General features: G+C 36.6%; 1 protein-coding gene across 1 annotated transcript; it reads right to left on the reverse strand.

Moving 5' to 3' along the window:
- Window positions 1-266: 266 nt before the first annotated feature.
- Window positions 267-13,816, reverse strand: LOC106061272 (uncharacterized). Its single transcript, XM_056036877.1, has 6 exons — window positions 13,673-13,816; window positions 8,983-9,105; window positions 6,987-7,115; window positions 5,179-5,565; window positions 3,971-4,075; window positions 267-1,928 (listed from the first exon to the last, which is right to left on the reverse strand). The coding sequence occupies exons 2-6, from the start codon at window positions 9,070-9,072 to the stop codon at window positions 1,770-1,772; spliced, it is 870 nt and encodes a 289-aa protein (XP_055892852.1). The 5' UTR covers window positions 9,073-9,105; window positions 13,673-13,816; the 3' UTR covers window positions 267-1,769.
- Window positions 13,817-15,663: the final 1,847 nt, after the last annotated feature.

A 15,663-nucleotide genomic window follows, 5' to 3' on the forward strand; every position in this document is an offset into this window, starting at 1 on the left:
TGTCCACTATGGTGCGTCTCTACATAACTAATATTACAAACTATGTGTCTAACAATATACATATGTATGTATGTATGTATGTATGTATGTATGTATGTATGTATGTATGTATGTATGTATGTATGTATGTATGTGTATGTATGTATGTATGTATGTATGTATGTATGTCTATATGTAAGTATGTATAAGAAAATAAATATGACATTATTTTCCTGCATTATTTAATGATATCAAAATTAAAAAGAAAAACAAAGAAAAACAACATGTAATTCAACTAAATTGTATGTTTTTGACATAGTAAAAGATATACAAAAATAGTTTTCATTTTCTAAAACAAGATAAATATATGTAAAATGACTTTTGTCTGAATCGATTATTTGGATAAAGAGTGACGCGGACTCCCCCGGGCAATACATAAAATATAAATGCCATTGTTAAAACCAAAATGTCATGGAAGAAAACAAAAGAAATTAAAAATATTTCAGTTTTCAAATTGCATTTAAACGAAACAAAACACAGTAAAACTAAAGTAAATATATGACAAAATAAAATTATTTACAAATGTACAAAATAGTCAAATACGCACAGACACAATTAAACACACACACACACACAAACACGCAGCACTGACACACTGTTCCGGTGAAGATTTCTATTGGTGACTTTTTTGCCCCCATTGAGTTTAGTAAGCTATACTGGGGAACTGACATTAGCCAGCAAAATAAAAACTATGGAGGTAGGTCGATGTGTCCGCAAGCCTTGTTAACAATTGGTTTTTAAAAAAATCTATTCAATCGTAAATCTTAATAAGCTAAATCTAAATCTGAATGTATAATTCTCGGCATAATTATTTAGTACCAGATTTCACCTGGAAAATTATTTCCATTAACTTGTAGTTCTTAAAATATGTAGGCTAGGGTTATCCAGTGAGTAACAGTTTTACTAACAGGTATTTCTGTAAATTCTTTTTTTTTCCCAACTTCTTAGCTCTAAACAACGAAAGTTTTTTTAAAACATCAATTTCTTCTTTATGAAGCTGATGTTGATCTGTAATAGACGAATGTCGTCAGATTATACAAAATTGCATGTTTCATCAGTGAGCCTACGCAGTCAAGGTCCTCTATTAACAGTCCATCTAATTTCTACATAAGGCGATGCGCAAAATACTCGTGTCCGTCTATGAATTTATTCCACTCTATAGTGAGTACAAAGAACATTTGAGTTGAATGAGACGCGCTTTGGGCTGAGTCGCAAATCGCCTGGCTTCCGAACCGATGAGTCTTGGGTTCAAATCTCGGAGAAGACTGGGATTTAGAATTTCTGATATATTTTGACGCCCCTGAGTCTAACTCCAACGGCTACCTGAGATTAGTCGAAGAAAGTGAATGAGGTTGATCGTCCGTGCTAGCCACATGACACCCTCGCTAACCGTGGGCCATAGAAACATGATTTCTACATCGCAATATTTGAAAGGGGGTAACCTTACAGCAGACTAGCGTTGGCCAACATTTATCGACCTAGGGTTCGAGTCAAAGTCTGAAACATTTGTCACTGGCTGCGTTAAGTTAAGTCTAACGGGTAGAACTATCAAGAGACGGATCGGAAAAAGTCCGCATGTCGTAGTTAGATCATCACTGCTATAAGTTAAAAGATCTTACACCGTCTTCCTCCGCTGATTCAGTTTGAACCGGCTCCATTCAATACATAAATTTCATTTGAACAACCCAAAAAAATACACGCACTTTATTGATGGAAAAAAAAAGAACATTTTAGATTAAATGGCTGTTTTTGAGTCTGAAAAACACATTTACTGCAGCAACTCCGTAGCTAATAAAACCTAAAACCATTCCTGCAATGCTTAGGCTTCTGGCGGATCTAGATTTCTGCTGGGCTTCAACATGCTTCCCTTGTGCATATAACTGGTTGACCTGGAAAAAAAAATTACAGAATAGTTCTAGAGCATTCTAGTTGACCTACTTAATTTGTGTATTTGTACACAGCTTGTAGATCTAGACGTTTTTATTGCTAATAATACTGTTTACGTTTCAAAAACAATGATACCAGGGCATCAGTGACCATGGCGCGAAGGGGTTCGTTAGGTTATATTATATCAGCATTGGCTGATATCTTCATAGGCTCTGCCTTCTTTTTCTAACTTACTGTATTTTTTGCTTAAATAACTTAAACGGGATCTTAAAAATCAATATAAAAACAAATAGCATATTAATATGTTCTGAGGTTCGGTGGCTGAGCTGTAAAGCGCTTGGCTTCCGAACCGGGGGACAAGGTTCAAATCTTGGTGAAGACCGAGATTTTTTTTTCAGGCTCTTTGAGGCCTCTGAGTCCAGCCAACTCTAATGGGTACTTGACATTAATTGGGAAAAGTAAAGGCAGTTGGTCGTTGTGTTGGCCACATGACACCCTCGTTAACCGTGGGCCACAGAAACAGATTACCTTTACATCATCTGCTCCATACATCGCAAGGTCTGGAAGGAGAACTGTACTTTTATATTAATGTGTTCAGCTTTCAGAAAGCAATGGTCGATATTTTTACTCAAATGAAATGGGGTCGAACGTTTCTCCTGAAATTATTTTTTTTTAATTGAAAGCATAAATTACGCTTTTAACTCTTTCTCTCCGTAATTTTTACCACATTTTGGTGGGATCAACGTTGGTATCGTCTGTTAGGAGAGAAAGAGTTAAGTCTCAATTAAACTGCTTAACTAAATTAGCCTGTAAAAAAATAAAAAAGTGTTGGTATCAAACGCGAGTAGTTCCAGAAGACCTGAAACACCGCGAGAGGGAACAACACAATAGCAGTAATTTCTATGTCATGTATTTTACCCAAGATGTGTGGTAGGAAATGTATCCGGTTTTATCCAGACGTATAGTTGCATTTTAAAAATGTAGGTCAATAAATATGGTAGCCGAATAGTTCACATTTTTCCACTTTATTTTATTTTAGTTAAAACTTGATTTTTTTTAAAATCATTTCTTTGGTTTTTTTTTAACGATTCACGAACTTAAAGTTTAGATCAAATCACAGATCACGAATCTATATATATATATATATATATATAAATGCTGTCTAGATTTTGATCTAGTTCTAGATCTAAACCAGTTGAGTTGGAGTCTTGTTGGGTATATTGGCTTTAAATATGGATACAGTTGTTTTTTTTATTAGATTGTATGATAGAATTAGATTTGATAGATTTTTGGCATTTTTTAAGTCAAGATGCGACTATTGATCATCCCATGCATAGGTTGTAAGCAGCTAATACCTAAATATATTGTCATAATTTTCTTTCGTAACTTCAATTTGAGAAATTGGGCTCAAATTGCAACTATCATGTATATATATAGACATGGACCTCAGCTATGAAGTCACAGGGTGTAATGTCTTAAGTTCTAAGAGTCCTACTTAACACTAGAACAGACCACCGACACACTTCCCAGTGTCGCTTCAGGTCCTCCAAACAGGCCACTGGTATCACAAAGGACGACACTTAGCCCAGACAGTTTAGACTCCCATAACCAGCAGATCCCATCAACCGAATCTACAAAAGTCCTTTCTGTTGTATCAACAAGTCTTCTCGTGTTGAGCGGTGCTCTGATGCGCACCATTATATATATATTTAGTAATTTATTTATTTAGCTTTTTCAGAAACATAGCCTATTCCCCACTACACTGCTTCCCTAGCGATTTGCCTTGACCATGACCTTACCTTTTTAGGGTTGATCTTTATAAAATGTTATTTTAAAATATATATAAATACATATATATATATATATATATATATATATTAAAATGTATATAAATACATATCTATATCTATATCTATATCTATCTATCTATCTATCTATCTATCTATATATATATAAAATGTTCTTGTATTTCTCACATGTTTTTCGAGAACATTCAGTACATACAAGTAATGTTGTAAATCTATAGGCTGTGGTCACTACTTACCTGACTTGATTGAACCACAGCACAGATGCCTATCGGCCAAAAACAACAGATCAATACGAATATACTCATGCATAAATGATTATCAGGCTTACGCCCTGAGGAAATCTGTTGTAAGTGAAGGAAAGGAAATAGTATGACATGAAAGCCACATCCAAAGTATAGTATCATTTCTAGCACATAAAATTAAAGTAAAATATCTTTAAACTTCATAAAATCTTTCATGCTGCTGGTAAGTTCTTTGGCAATAAGCAAACCCCATTTTGGATAATTATTCGAGAAAAAGAATCATAAACAAGATAAAATATTTTTTAAAAAAACTTAAAAAAAACAAAACAATAAAGATTATATTAAGCATAATTGTATAAGTTAGTTTGGACCATTCGACCGAAGCTGCAATAGATCTTTAGTAAGAATTAAAAAGCATTTATAAATATAAAATAAAAAGGGAAAGGGGAAGGAGGGGTGGGGGGAACGACCTGAATGCGAACTCATGGCGAAAGCCTTCTCAACCCTCTCAAGCCAACACGGTAACCACTCTGCTAATGGAGAGCTTATGAACATGGAAGATTGTAAAGTTATCTATCGTTTCTTTAGTCTCGTCCTATTTTTCATGTTGTTTTCACTAAGACTCAGCGGACTAATTCGGATTATACCACCCACAATTCAGTCAAGTTCAGTTTCTTTCATTTGTTTGAGATACCGAACAAAAATAATTAATTGTCAATAGTTAATTAACATATTGGAGTTTTTAAAATTGATTCTTGTGTTGTCAGGTAAAAGAAATAATTGTGTAAAATTTGAACTTGATCCGAGATTGGGTGTGAGAGAAATAACGTGTACAAAATTTTGGACAGACAGACAGAGTCTTTATAAGCTTTGTAAAAAAAAAGATTAAAAGATTACTAAAAAGTTAGAAACAAACAAATTTTAGGTCACGATTTTTACATTTTATCATCTTGTGTTGTCAGGTAAAAGAAATAATTGTGCAAAAAATTTTAATTCACCTTAATCCGAAATTGGGTGTGGAGGAAGTAACGAGTACAAAGTTTTGCCGGACAGACAAACAGACAGACAAACAGACAGAGTCGATATGAGCTTGGTAACAACAATCTGGAAGGAGGAGAAGACCTCAAAAAAGAGAAAATGTCCTCAGTTTGCCGGCACTCGGTCAAAGAGTGTTTTAAAGACACTTAGTTCTCTTTACTTACCACCACGTTGTTAGTTACGGACGGCTGTGTTACAGTGACGTTAGAGGAAGTGGTCATAGGCCATTGGCTTTGTCCGGTCCATTGTTGATCTTGTGCAGACCACTGTGGCGTTGATCCAGATAATTGTGGAGTGTATCCTTGCCACTGCTGAGTTTGTTCAGACCAATATCGGCCTTGTGCAGGTGTTTGCTGGGATTCGTGGTATCTGCCGTAAGAAGGAGGAGGTTCTTGCTGTTTACCAGACACGGTGAAAACTCTTGAAAAGTCATTACCAGCAGACGACGTGTTCATCTCAGTCTCGCGAGTTTCCTTCCAGTGTTGCTGATTGCCAGATGGCGCTATATCTTGTGGCACCGAGTATGTAAATCTTTGGGTGTCACATTCAATCTAGTTAAAAAAAAAGACACATAACTGTTGTCCACAAAGCAGTGTTTAAATAAAGTCAGTTAAAATATATATTTTATTAGCTAAATATTGGGGGGTCGTGTCAGCTGCATAAAGCGCTTTAATTTGGAAACGAAAGAACTCGACTTCCAAACCTTCTGTAGGTTTTAATAAGGTAAAAGGTACTCTTTTCAAAACCTCTCGATCTAAAGAGCCAAAACGTGTTGTCTTTTTTTTTTTATTGCCGAGAGTGTAATGTGGCCAGCACGACAACCAACCACCTTTACTTCTCCAATATATTTCAGGATTGGACGGACTCACAGGGGCTAGAACTACTAGAGAGCTCTCTTATTGGAATACAAGCGCTTTACCACTTGACCGTCACGCCGCCAGACATTAATTGGTATAGATATTTAGTGTGCAATGGCAAGGCCGTTGGTCGCTGTGCTGACTTTGTGATCCACGCGTTAAACGGCAGTACTAGAAATCAGAAGAACTTCTGATAAGTTTGTTTCTCAGACCTCTAGGTTTCAAATGATCGCAAACTTATTCAACATTTAATAACCAAGTTTACAACAAAATACGGTCGTCTGGTGACGACAAATATCATTACCTCTGTAGCTTACTTCTGTAACATTTGGGATCAATTTTCTAGCTTTTGACATCAATGACGTAACTTTTGGGATCAATTTTCTAGCGTTTGACATCTATGACGTAACTTTTGGGATCAATATTCTAGCTTTTGACATCAATGACATAACTTTTGGGATCAATTTTCTAGCGTTTGACATCAATGACGTAACTTTTGGGATCAATTTTCTAGCGTTTGACATCAATGACGTAACTTTTGGGATCAATATTCTAGCTTTTTACATCAATGACGTAACTTTTGGGATCAATTTTTTAGCGTTTAAAATCAGTGAGTTCACGTTAATAATATTAAACATAGAAATACTGAATATAGAGCAACAGCTTCCTAAATATTCGCTTGTTATTTCATAGGTGGAACTTGGATTGACACGGATCTCGTATATGGCTCTGGTAATGTAACTAGAAAATTGTCAATTTATGTATATTTTTGTGGAAACAATTACTAGTTAATTGGCCTCACAGTGAAAACTCTAGTTTGTGCGTAATAGTTTGTTTTTTTTTCAAAATATAATCATCTCAAAATTAAATTTGGTCTATTTTGAGAACGCGTCAGCGGGAATTCCCGCATGTCTTCTGTTCAGTTATTAATTGATAAATAGATGCTCAGGAATAGTTTGCGTATTGTTCTATGTAGAAATCATGAGCTTGACATCCAGAATTAATTTGTGTAAAGGAAAAATAGATTTTTGTTAAAAACTTTGTCGATGTTACTTGTATCTTAAATAAATAATTAGATTGAATTAAATTACAAAATAGTAGGATGGGACTCTTACCGCTTCATTAGTGTATTCTCCGTGCCAGGGTTGGGAGGGATAGTTGGCACCCTCTTCAGAATAGTTCTGTGAGTCTGTTGATTGCCCTTGGGATAACCAGAATGGCTTTCCATCAGCTGTGTACTCCACCTGCAGATCAAATACAAACAGGATCATTTAAATGTTATGTGCTGTACCTTTATCAGTTAGATGTTATGTTTGGTGGTGACAAAATTTGTAGTTCGCAAGTGAGGCTGCGTAGCCTCGTGAAATACTGCGGACTCGAAGACAAACCTTATTGCTGTATCTTGTCATTGGTATGTTATGTTTATATCTTATCAATTCTATGCTATAGCTTATACGTCCTCATTCGTATAGTATGAGCTGTATCTTATTAGTTTTATATTATGTTATATCTTATCAGTTGTTTGTTATGATGTGTTGTATGTTTTCAGTTTTCAGTTGTATGTTATGTGTTGTATCTTATCATTGTTTGTTATGATGTGTTGTATGTTATCATTGTTTGTTATGATGTGTTATATGTTATCAGTTGTTTGTTATGATGTGTTGTATGTTATCAGTTTTATGTTATGTGTTGCATCTTATTAGTTGTATATTATACGTTGCATCTAATCCGTTGTATTTTACGTGTTGTATCTTATCAGTATTAGTTTTTCTGTCTCTTATCATCCTATCCTATCTGTTGTATCACATTAGCTCTTCGTTCTCTGTTGTATTTTTAACTCAACTGCCGTAAATCATTTGCTATCTGAAATAGCTTTTTTTTTTTAAGTAATTTTCGTTTCAGAACCATTTTCATTCTCGTTCTTGTTTTGCGTTCCAACTAACATTTTAAAAAACTTAGATTGATGTTGTTTTTTCTCTTCAGATTCTAATTAATTGTTTCTTTTCTTTTTTTTTTTTTTTTGCCAAAAAATAAATAAGAAGTTAATGTAATGTTAAAGTAAAAAAGAAACTTAGTGCTGCGGACTTGCCCCATCATCAGAAAATGTATTAGTTGACTTTTGAATTGATGATCATTGAATGTTGTCTCCAAATATCGAATCTCATACGGTTTAGTACCAGAAAATGGATATTTATTCACTGACCTCACAGACACCTTCAAGGCCCTTAACATTCCTAGGAACATTCTCGTTGCCTGTCAGAGGGCGGTACTGCTGCAGACCTGCCACATCACCAGAAAATTCCTCAGTGGAAACTGATAAAGGGACTACGATGAATTTTGTTTCCCTTTAACGAAACTCGAGCCTGGCTTCGCCAGAGAATGACTACTCGTTCTTTTATAATAATAATAATAATAATAATAATAATAATAATAATAATAATAATAATTGCAATGTGTTTGATTCCGAAGATTAAGGATAATTGTAGTGTTTCACATGGCTACGCTAATAATACCATACAACAATTAATAACACCCTTTTAAGAATGCCTGCGTACATATATCATTGGAAAGTTCTTCTTTGTACTATTGGCCCCGTCTTATTTATGGATGGATTTAGATCGCAACATTAAACACTTTTGAACTGATATTTTAATGAACGAAATAAAATCACGTGACTTTGTGTCATGATATCAATGCTGAGCTGGATTTACTAATTACTTTAACAAATACAAGATTGGTCCCATGAACAGGGAATGAGATTCCTGATTGGTCCAATGAACTGGGAATGTGATTCCTGATTGGTCCCATGATCAGGGAATGAGATTCATGATTGGTCCCATGATCAGATAATGAGTTTCATGATTGGTCCCATGAACAGGGAATGACATTCGTGATTGGTCCCATGGACAGGGAATGAGATTCATCATTGGTCCCATGAACAGGAAATGGGATTCCTGATTGGTCCCATGATCAGGAAATGAGATTCATGATTGGTCCCATGAACAGGAAATGAGATTCATGATTGGTCCCATGAACAGGGAATGATATTATTGGTATTAATACATCTAGTTCTTTGTGAATCAAATTTGTGTGCTGAGACTTGAGACTTACCCCTGTCTTTCGATCTAAGAACGTAACTTCCAGTGGATCGAATCTTTGAAGTTTCTCTTCATTTTCGCGGTCGAGGCGTCGTCTGTCCATGTAATTGTAAGCAGTTCAGTTTATATATAAGATCTGTAATGTTAAAAAAAATGTTCAACTTTTTGGTAGACACACAGCACACTCTTGTCCGTTGTCTGAGATTATACATAGCACAGAAGACAAAAGCACTGTGATTATTAGACGGACAGCGGAAGTGGGAAAATGTGTATGTCGAAGCTGAGACTGCCCACATGAGATACTGTTGAAAAAAAAAGTAAAGTTCCCTTTCAGAACTTGTGGTCTATGGGGCAGACGATGTAAACGTCATCTATTTCTGTTGTTTATGGGTAACGAGGGTGTCATGTGGCCAGCACAACGACCAACCGCCTTTGCTTTTCCCCAACTTATGTCAGGTATCCATTGGAGCTGGTTGGACTCAGAGGCGCTTAAGAATCCCGAAATTAAAAAGCCCAGTCTTCACCAGGATGCGAACCTGTGAACCATTTACCACTCATCCAACGCGCCTCCTGAAATACTTCTCATTAATCTTTGAGCTAGAATAAAAGAGTCATTAATATTAATATGATTGTTAATTGTTATTATTATTATTATTATTATGTTAGAGACGAACGAGTATTTATTCTCAGACGCTGCCAGGGTCGAGATTCGTTAGAGAGAAAGACAAATTTATCGTAGTCCCTTTATCAGTTTCCATTGAGGAATTTTCTGGTGATGTGGCACTGGAGTGGCGGTCCTTGCACGGTACAGTGGCGGTTACAGTATAGGAATATGAGACAAGCTTCCCGCAGTTAGCACTGTTCTCGGCCACTTATAGCGAGTGGGACCCAGGAACGGGGATGGTGCGCTGTGTACACGGCACGGTCCGGTCTGGCCCAGTCAACCGATATGACCGTCTACCGTTGAAAGTCCTCAGACAGGACAGGGGTGAAGAGCCCCATGTCCAGTCCTGGTGGTTGGATAAAGGCCTTTCTAACCTCCAACGGGATAATGGCGCCTACGGCGCCGACTCCCTACTGGACTTCACTGAAGGTGATGTGGCAGGTCTGTAGCAATACAGCCCTCTGATAGGCAACGAGAATCTTTCTAGGAATGTTAAGGGCCTTGAAGGTATCTGCGAGGTCAGCTGTTATTATCCGTTCAGTTGGTATAACATGGGGTATATGGTTGTTTTCATGGGTGTAGCCAGGATTTTTTTTTCGGCGGGGGAGGGGGTAAATTTCTTGTAAGCTTTTTTATATTGAAGACATGGTTTTTAGCTGCTAACCCCAGCTGGAGGGGGGTTTTAAACACAAGGCGCCTCTTTGGTACCCTTATGGAATCTGGTGACTGAAGTATGGATAGCCTTACATTGAAGATGGAATTTTAACGTAAATTTCGGAGGGGGTTTAAAATCAAAGCCACCCTTTGCTATGCTCACTGGATTTGGGCATTTCCGCTTACATTATATTTTTTTGGGGTTTTGTTTTATAGAGGACGGGGATTTGACTTCAAGGCCCCCTGGTAGGGGTTTTAAACTCAATGTCCCCGTAGCTGCGCTGGCGCAAGTGATGGTTTATTATTAAAATCTTTCCTTAAATAAACAAAATCAAAACAAAAAATCAGTCACTAAATTCCGTCCCACCCCTGCGGGGGGGGGGGTCATTTCTGGGGGAGGGGGTTTGATCCCCAGCCTCCCTTGCTACGCCCATGGTTGTTTTAGATAACTTCCGTAAACACTTTATCACCAAGCTCCGATATTTTCGTTGTTTTTCCAACTCAGTTTTTTTTTAAATTATGAGATAGTGGTACGGCGATTTTGAAAATGGTATCGTCTTTTTCTTTTTTTTATCAATGAGCAGCAGATAAGGGCGATTAAGATCTACTGTTTTGTAGGTCAACGCTGGACCAATCCCAGTACAGCAGCTCGTCAGTAGGCTCGAGAACCTCTTGTGGCGTTATTATTATTATTAATATCTACATAGTATCTTTTATTTTCTTTCTATAACTCGGATACGTTGGAAAGGTCAATGCTTTTATGATCTCACTCACACTCTCTTTCAACTGATGACCTTGATCCATACAATGAAAACAGGAAGTTGAAATCCGTGATGTCTGATGGAGAAACTTAGACACTGAATCCCCTTTCTTGCATTGGTGTCTCCGTGACAATTTTATCTAGAAAAATACGGGGGATAACAACGCTATTTTACTCCTCAAAATCCCGCCCCCTTTTTTTAAGGGGTTCTAGAATTGAAGTTTAATAACACCTCCAAAAAACTACGCATGTACCTTTACCGACCAATAAATGTATTAAAAAAGGAAATTTTTAACATTCGACCTCCGGTAAGGGAGATAACCTCAAATATTTTTATTAAAAAATTTAATATTCGATATCCGGTAAGGGAGATAACCTCAAATATTTTTATTTAAAAATTTAACATTCGACCTCCGGTAAGGGAGATAAACTCAAATATTTTTATAACCATCAAGACATGGATCTTTCTTTCTCGAGAGACGCGTGATGATTCCTATCTGTACTCATTCTTGAATTTTAGCTGCGTTAAAATTTCAGGTCGCTTGCAAACTATGCGGTTTGACCTACAGTGAAAAAAGACACGTTTTTTCCGTGGTATTACACAATAACTATATTTTTTTGCATAAGAACCCCACGATATACGTACTGAAGACTTTGTAAGGTGAATGCTGAACGAGCTCCTGTTTTGTAATTTTGTTTAGTCTCTTGTTGCCGTGTAGCTAAAAGGTGTATTGTGTAAGAGTATGCATATAGTCAGTCTACTGAGTCCAAGCGAGACCTAACGATTGGTCTCGATCCAACGAACCGTGTGGCGACTGTCGAGTTCAGCAGCAAGAAATGACTGTCTAAAAGTTCCATTAAGCCAAACGAGTTTGCTGTAATTTTAAAATCTTGTTGTGTGCATGACATTGTATTTAGTAACAAACGCGACATAGGAAACATAAAACTGAGAAACTTTTCTGTTTATAATATTTCTGAATCGCAGAATATGTTCCGACATTTGGTGTAGAAAATAGAATAAACAAACGACTTCAATATTTGTATTGAGAACTATTTGCCTATGTAAACTAGCGTATACCCGTGCTGTGCAACGGTTGAAATAGTTGGGATGTGTGTCAATGTGGATTTTGCCAAGGAGTGTTGTTCACCTTGACAAGCAACAAGAAAATTTAGAAAAATACTTTAAAAACAAAAGGCTTATATTAAGCAAAGTTGTATCATAATATATATATATATTTATAAATTGCGGAGTGGGGTAAAAATCTACACACACACACACACCCCACGCCGAAAATATATGACAAGCCATTTGTGGGCCGGTTTATATGGTAATGCCAGGGCCAATTTTGATACCCAGTCCGCCCCTGCATAGAAAAGTAATGATCTTTAATTTTCAAAGTCTAGAAATAATGCAATACCATTTTACGGATTTTATATTGCATGGGTTCTGGGTTATTATCAATATTGATCACAAAACTGTATATTTACGAAAATCTATGATTTAAAGCCATGTCCTGTTAGTTTCCATTGAGATAATGTTTCGAAAATCCTATATCGAAATAATTCAAGTCTGTTGGATTTAATCGTCTTATGACTTTAGAATGCACAATGAAATAGATTTGTTACCTAAAAGTTTCTAGATTATGTATCTAAAAGCTGCAAGATAATAATTATGAGATTACACATATTTCAATTACATAGGACAGCGCTGAGAAAAAAAAACACCTTTAATTCTTATAACTACTTTACAAAAAAAAAAGCCTTGTTTCAACTTTTTTGAAGTTTTTCACGTCATTTTGTGTAGCGTTAGAGATGTCCATGTCCAGTCTATAGTCTATGGTATAATATATATAGGTCCGTGATGCGAATATTCAGGAGTGTTTGTGAATGAGACAATGAAGGGGTATGTGTATATGTATGGAAAAGGGAGTGTCTGGGATCAATATGTATTGACATATAAAGTTATACAGTTGCGATCTATAGGGCAGATGATGTAAAAAGCCATCTGTTTCTTTGGCCTACGGTTATCGAGGGTCCCATGTGGCCAGGACAACAACCAACCGCCTGTACTTTTCCCCAACTAACGTCAGGTAGCCAATTAGAGCTGGGTTGACGCTCTAAGCATCCCTAAATTAAAAATCACAGTCATCACCAGGATTCGAACCAGGGTAGCCAAGTGCTTTACCACTCAACCACCACAGTTGCTTTCAATTGATATATATGCTTATATAAATAAATATGTATTTATATATATATATTAAATATTTCATACATAATCATAGGCGTAGTGACCTAAACATCCGCCCGGGGAAATCTACTTTTTTGTGGCCCGCCCCCTTTTTCCATGAAAATCACATTGAAATATAGGGTTATAAAAAATAATAATGATATTATAATAATATTTTATAATACAATAACCTTAGAATGTATTACCTAACCAAAATATCTACAATAATGTTATTATTATGCCCCCCCCCCCAAAGTGGTGCCCCAGAATCGTTCCCCCTTTCCCTCCCCCATCACTACGCCTCTGTATATAATATATACTCACATAATACAAATAAACTAAAATTTGGAAGACAAGAGTTTAATAACGAATTGGTCAGTTGATAAAACATTCCTTACATTTCAGAAGAAAGAAAAGTCCAAGATAGAAATACTCAATATTCTCAGAGTAAAAGGTGTGTAAAGCAGTCCAACAGTTGCCTTGAGCCAAACTTTTATATTTCAAGGATACAAATAACATATTTAAATGTATGCATGCATGGAAAAAAAAAAGATTTGATCAGATCCGGTTAGCATTAAAGTAGGCCCATGTCCCCTGCGTCGAGTTTGTTTATGTAGAAAGGCATAATGTAACTCGGAAAGAGAGAGAGAGAGAGAGAGAGAGAGTAAGAGAGATTGTTTAATCGACATCAACATGTACACTACTCCCTGATATACGTCACACAGTGTCAAGGGAAGGTGTGGGTTTGAAGTCCTGCCTTAGGCTCAGGACAGAAACGTCAATAAAATAAATATTCAGAAAGGCGAAAGGATAAATACACATTCCTTGTTCCTTATGCTGAGACTAACTTGTACAAATGCTCCTTCTTCAATGGTGCTGTTAGAGCATGGTACGGGTTGCCTGAATCAGCCAGGAAAACCAACGTCTTGGCAGAGTTAAAGTGACTGATTAACAAGCATGTTTAAATTGACACATGAAATGCGCAGGATGTAATTATCTACTTTATTGAAGTCACGTCTGTAATTTATAGAATAAGAATATTAGACGCATACTAAATTAATATACATGCGAAATATCTTATACATCCTAATCATAATTACTCTCCCTCTACTCTCTCTCTCTCTCTTTCTCTCTCTCTCTTTCTCTCTCTCTCTCTCTCTCTCAAACTTTCTGTCCGTCTTTCCCTGTCAATGCATCTATTTGTCTGTTTCTCTCGCTTTCTCTGTCTTTTTCATTCTCTCTCTTTCTCACTCACTCTCTCATTCTCTCTCTTTCTCAATCTCTTTCTATCGTATTCTCTCTCTCTCTCTTTCTCATTCTCTCCCTTTCTCCTTCTATATTTCTCTCTCTCTCTTTCTCACTTTCACTTTCTCTCTCATTCTCTCACTTTCTCTCAATTTTTCTCTTTGTTTCGCTTTCCTTATATATCCTCACTATTTCCTTGACAGCTAAATTAACAGCACAATAGCATATTACAATAAAAAGATTGTTTATTACAATTTTAGAATAAAAATAGAATCAACTCCTTAACACCATGACCACTCCGTCAATCTCAAGTCAAGACAAAGGAGGTGGGCCGGACGTGGGGCTTTGCCGCGCTTGAAAAAGCCCACAAAAGAAAAGAGAAAACTTTGCCCTGGGAGAAAAAGGCTCTTGTACCTGTAGAATAATGACTCCAATCGGCGAAAGGAAGCCTCTGGACTGCACTAGAGATGAACACCTTAAAGTGTGGTGACAAGATGGTCTAGGACTGAGAACTATATAGGTCAGTTATTGACTGCACATGCTCCAATCTTGTGGGCGGGTTGCAAGCAAGGAAGTAAAAATTGAATGGTTACAAAGTTACAACGTATGTTCTGCTTACCTGAAGGCGCGGTGGCTGAGCGGTAAAGCGCTTGGCTTCCGAAATGGAGGTCCCAAGTTCGAATCCCGGTGAAGACTGGGATTTTTTAATATGGGGACCTTTGTGCGTCCACCCAGCTCTAATGGGTACTTGGACATTAACTGGAGAAAAGTAAAGGCGGTTGGTCGTTGTGTTGGCCACATGACACCTTCGTTAACCGTAGGTCACAGAAACAGGTGATCTTTGTCTAGAATTTTAAACAAGCAAAATATAGAAAATCTTTTTTTAAATAAACAGTGCTAATCTAAAGAGAACAACTCCGCCCTTACAACTGAATCTCTCAATAATTTAAAAGTTATTTCCCTTATTTGATATCAAAAGAATTAATTAATAGTCAATAATTAATCGACTAATAGGGTGTGTTTTTTTTTTATTGATTTAAGTTTTGTTAGATACAATAAAAAAATGTTTAAGCTATCGACTTCATCCGATAATGCGTGTGGGAGAAATAGCGTTAACAATTATCTAAGGGGACAAAACCCTACA

This window comes from Biomphalaria glabrata, chromosome 7, assembly GCF_947242115.1.
Source record: "Biomphalaria glabrata chromosome 7, xgBioGlab47.1, whole genome shotgun sequence".
Lineage (NCBI taxonomy): Eukaryota > Metazoa > Mollusca > Gastropoda > Planorbidae > Biomphalaria > Biomphalaria glabrata.

What these genes read in the sequence shown, in the direction of transcription:
- LOC106061272 (XM_056036877.1), bottom strand. Translation starts at nt 9,072, where the DNA reads ATGGACAGACGACGCCTCGACCGCGAAAATGAAGAGAAACTTCAAAGA. An exon ending in TCTTAGATCGAAAGACAGGG is followed by an intron (nt 7,116 to 8,982) that starts GTAAGTCTCAAG and finishes TTTGATCTGCAG; the next exon opens with GTGGAGTACACAGCTGATGG. An exon ending in GAGAATACACTAATGAAGCG is followed by an intron (nt 5,566 to 6,986) that starts GTAAGAGTCCCA and finishes TTTTTTAACTAG; the next exon opens with ATTGAATGTGACACCCAAAG.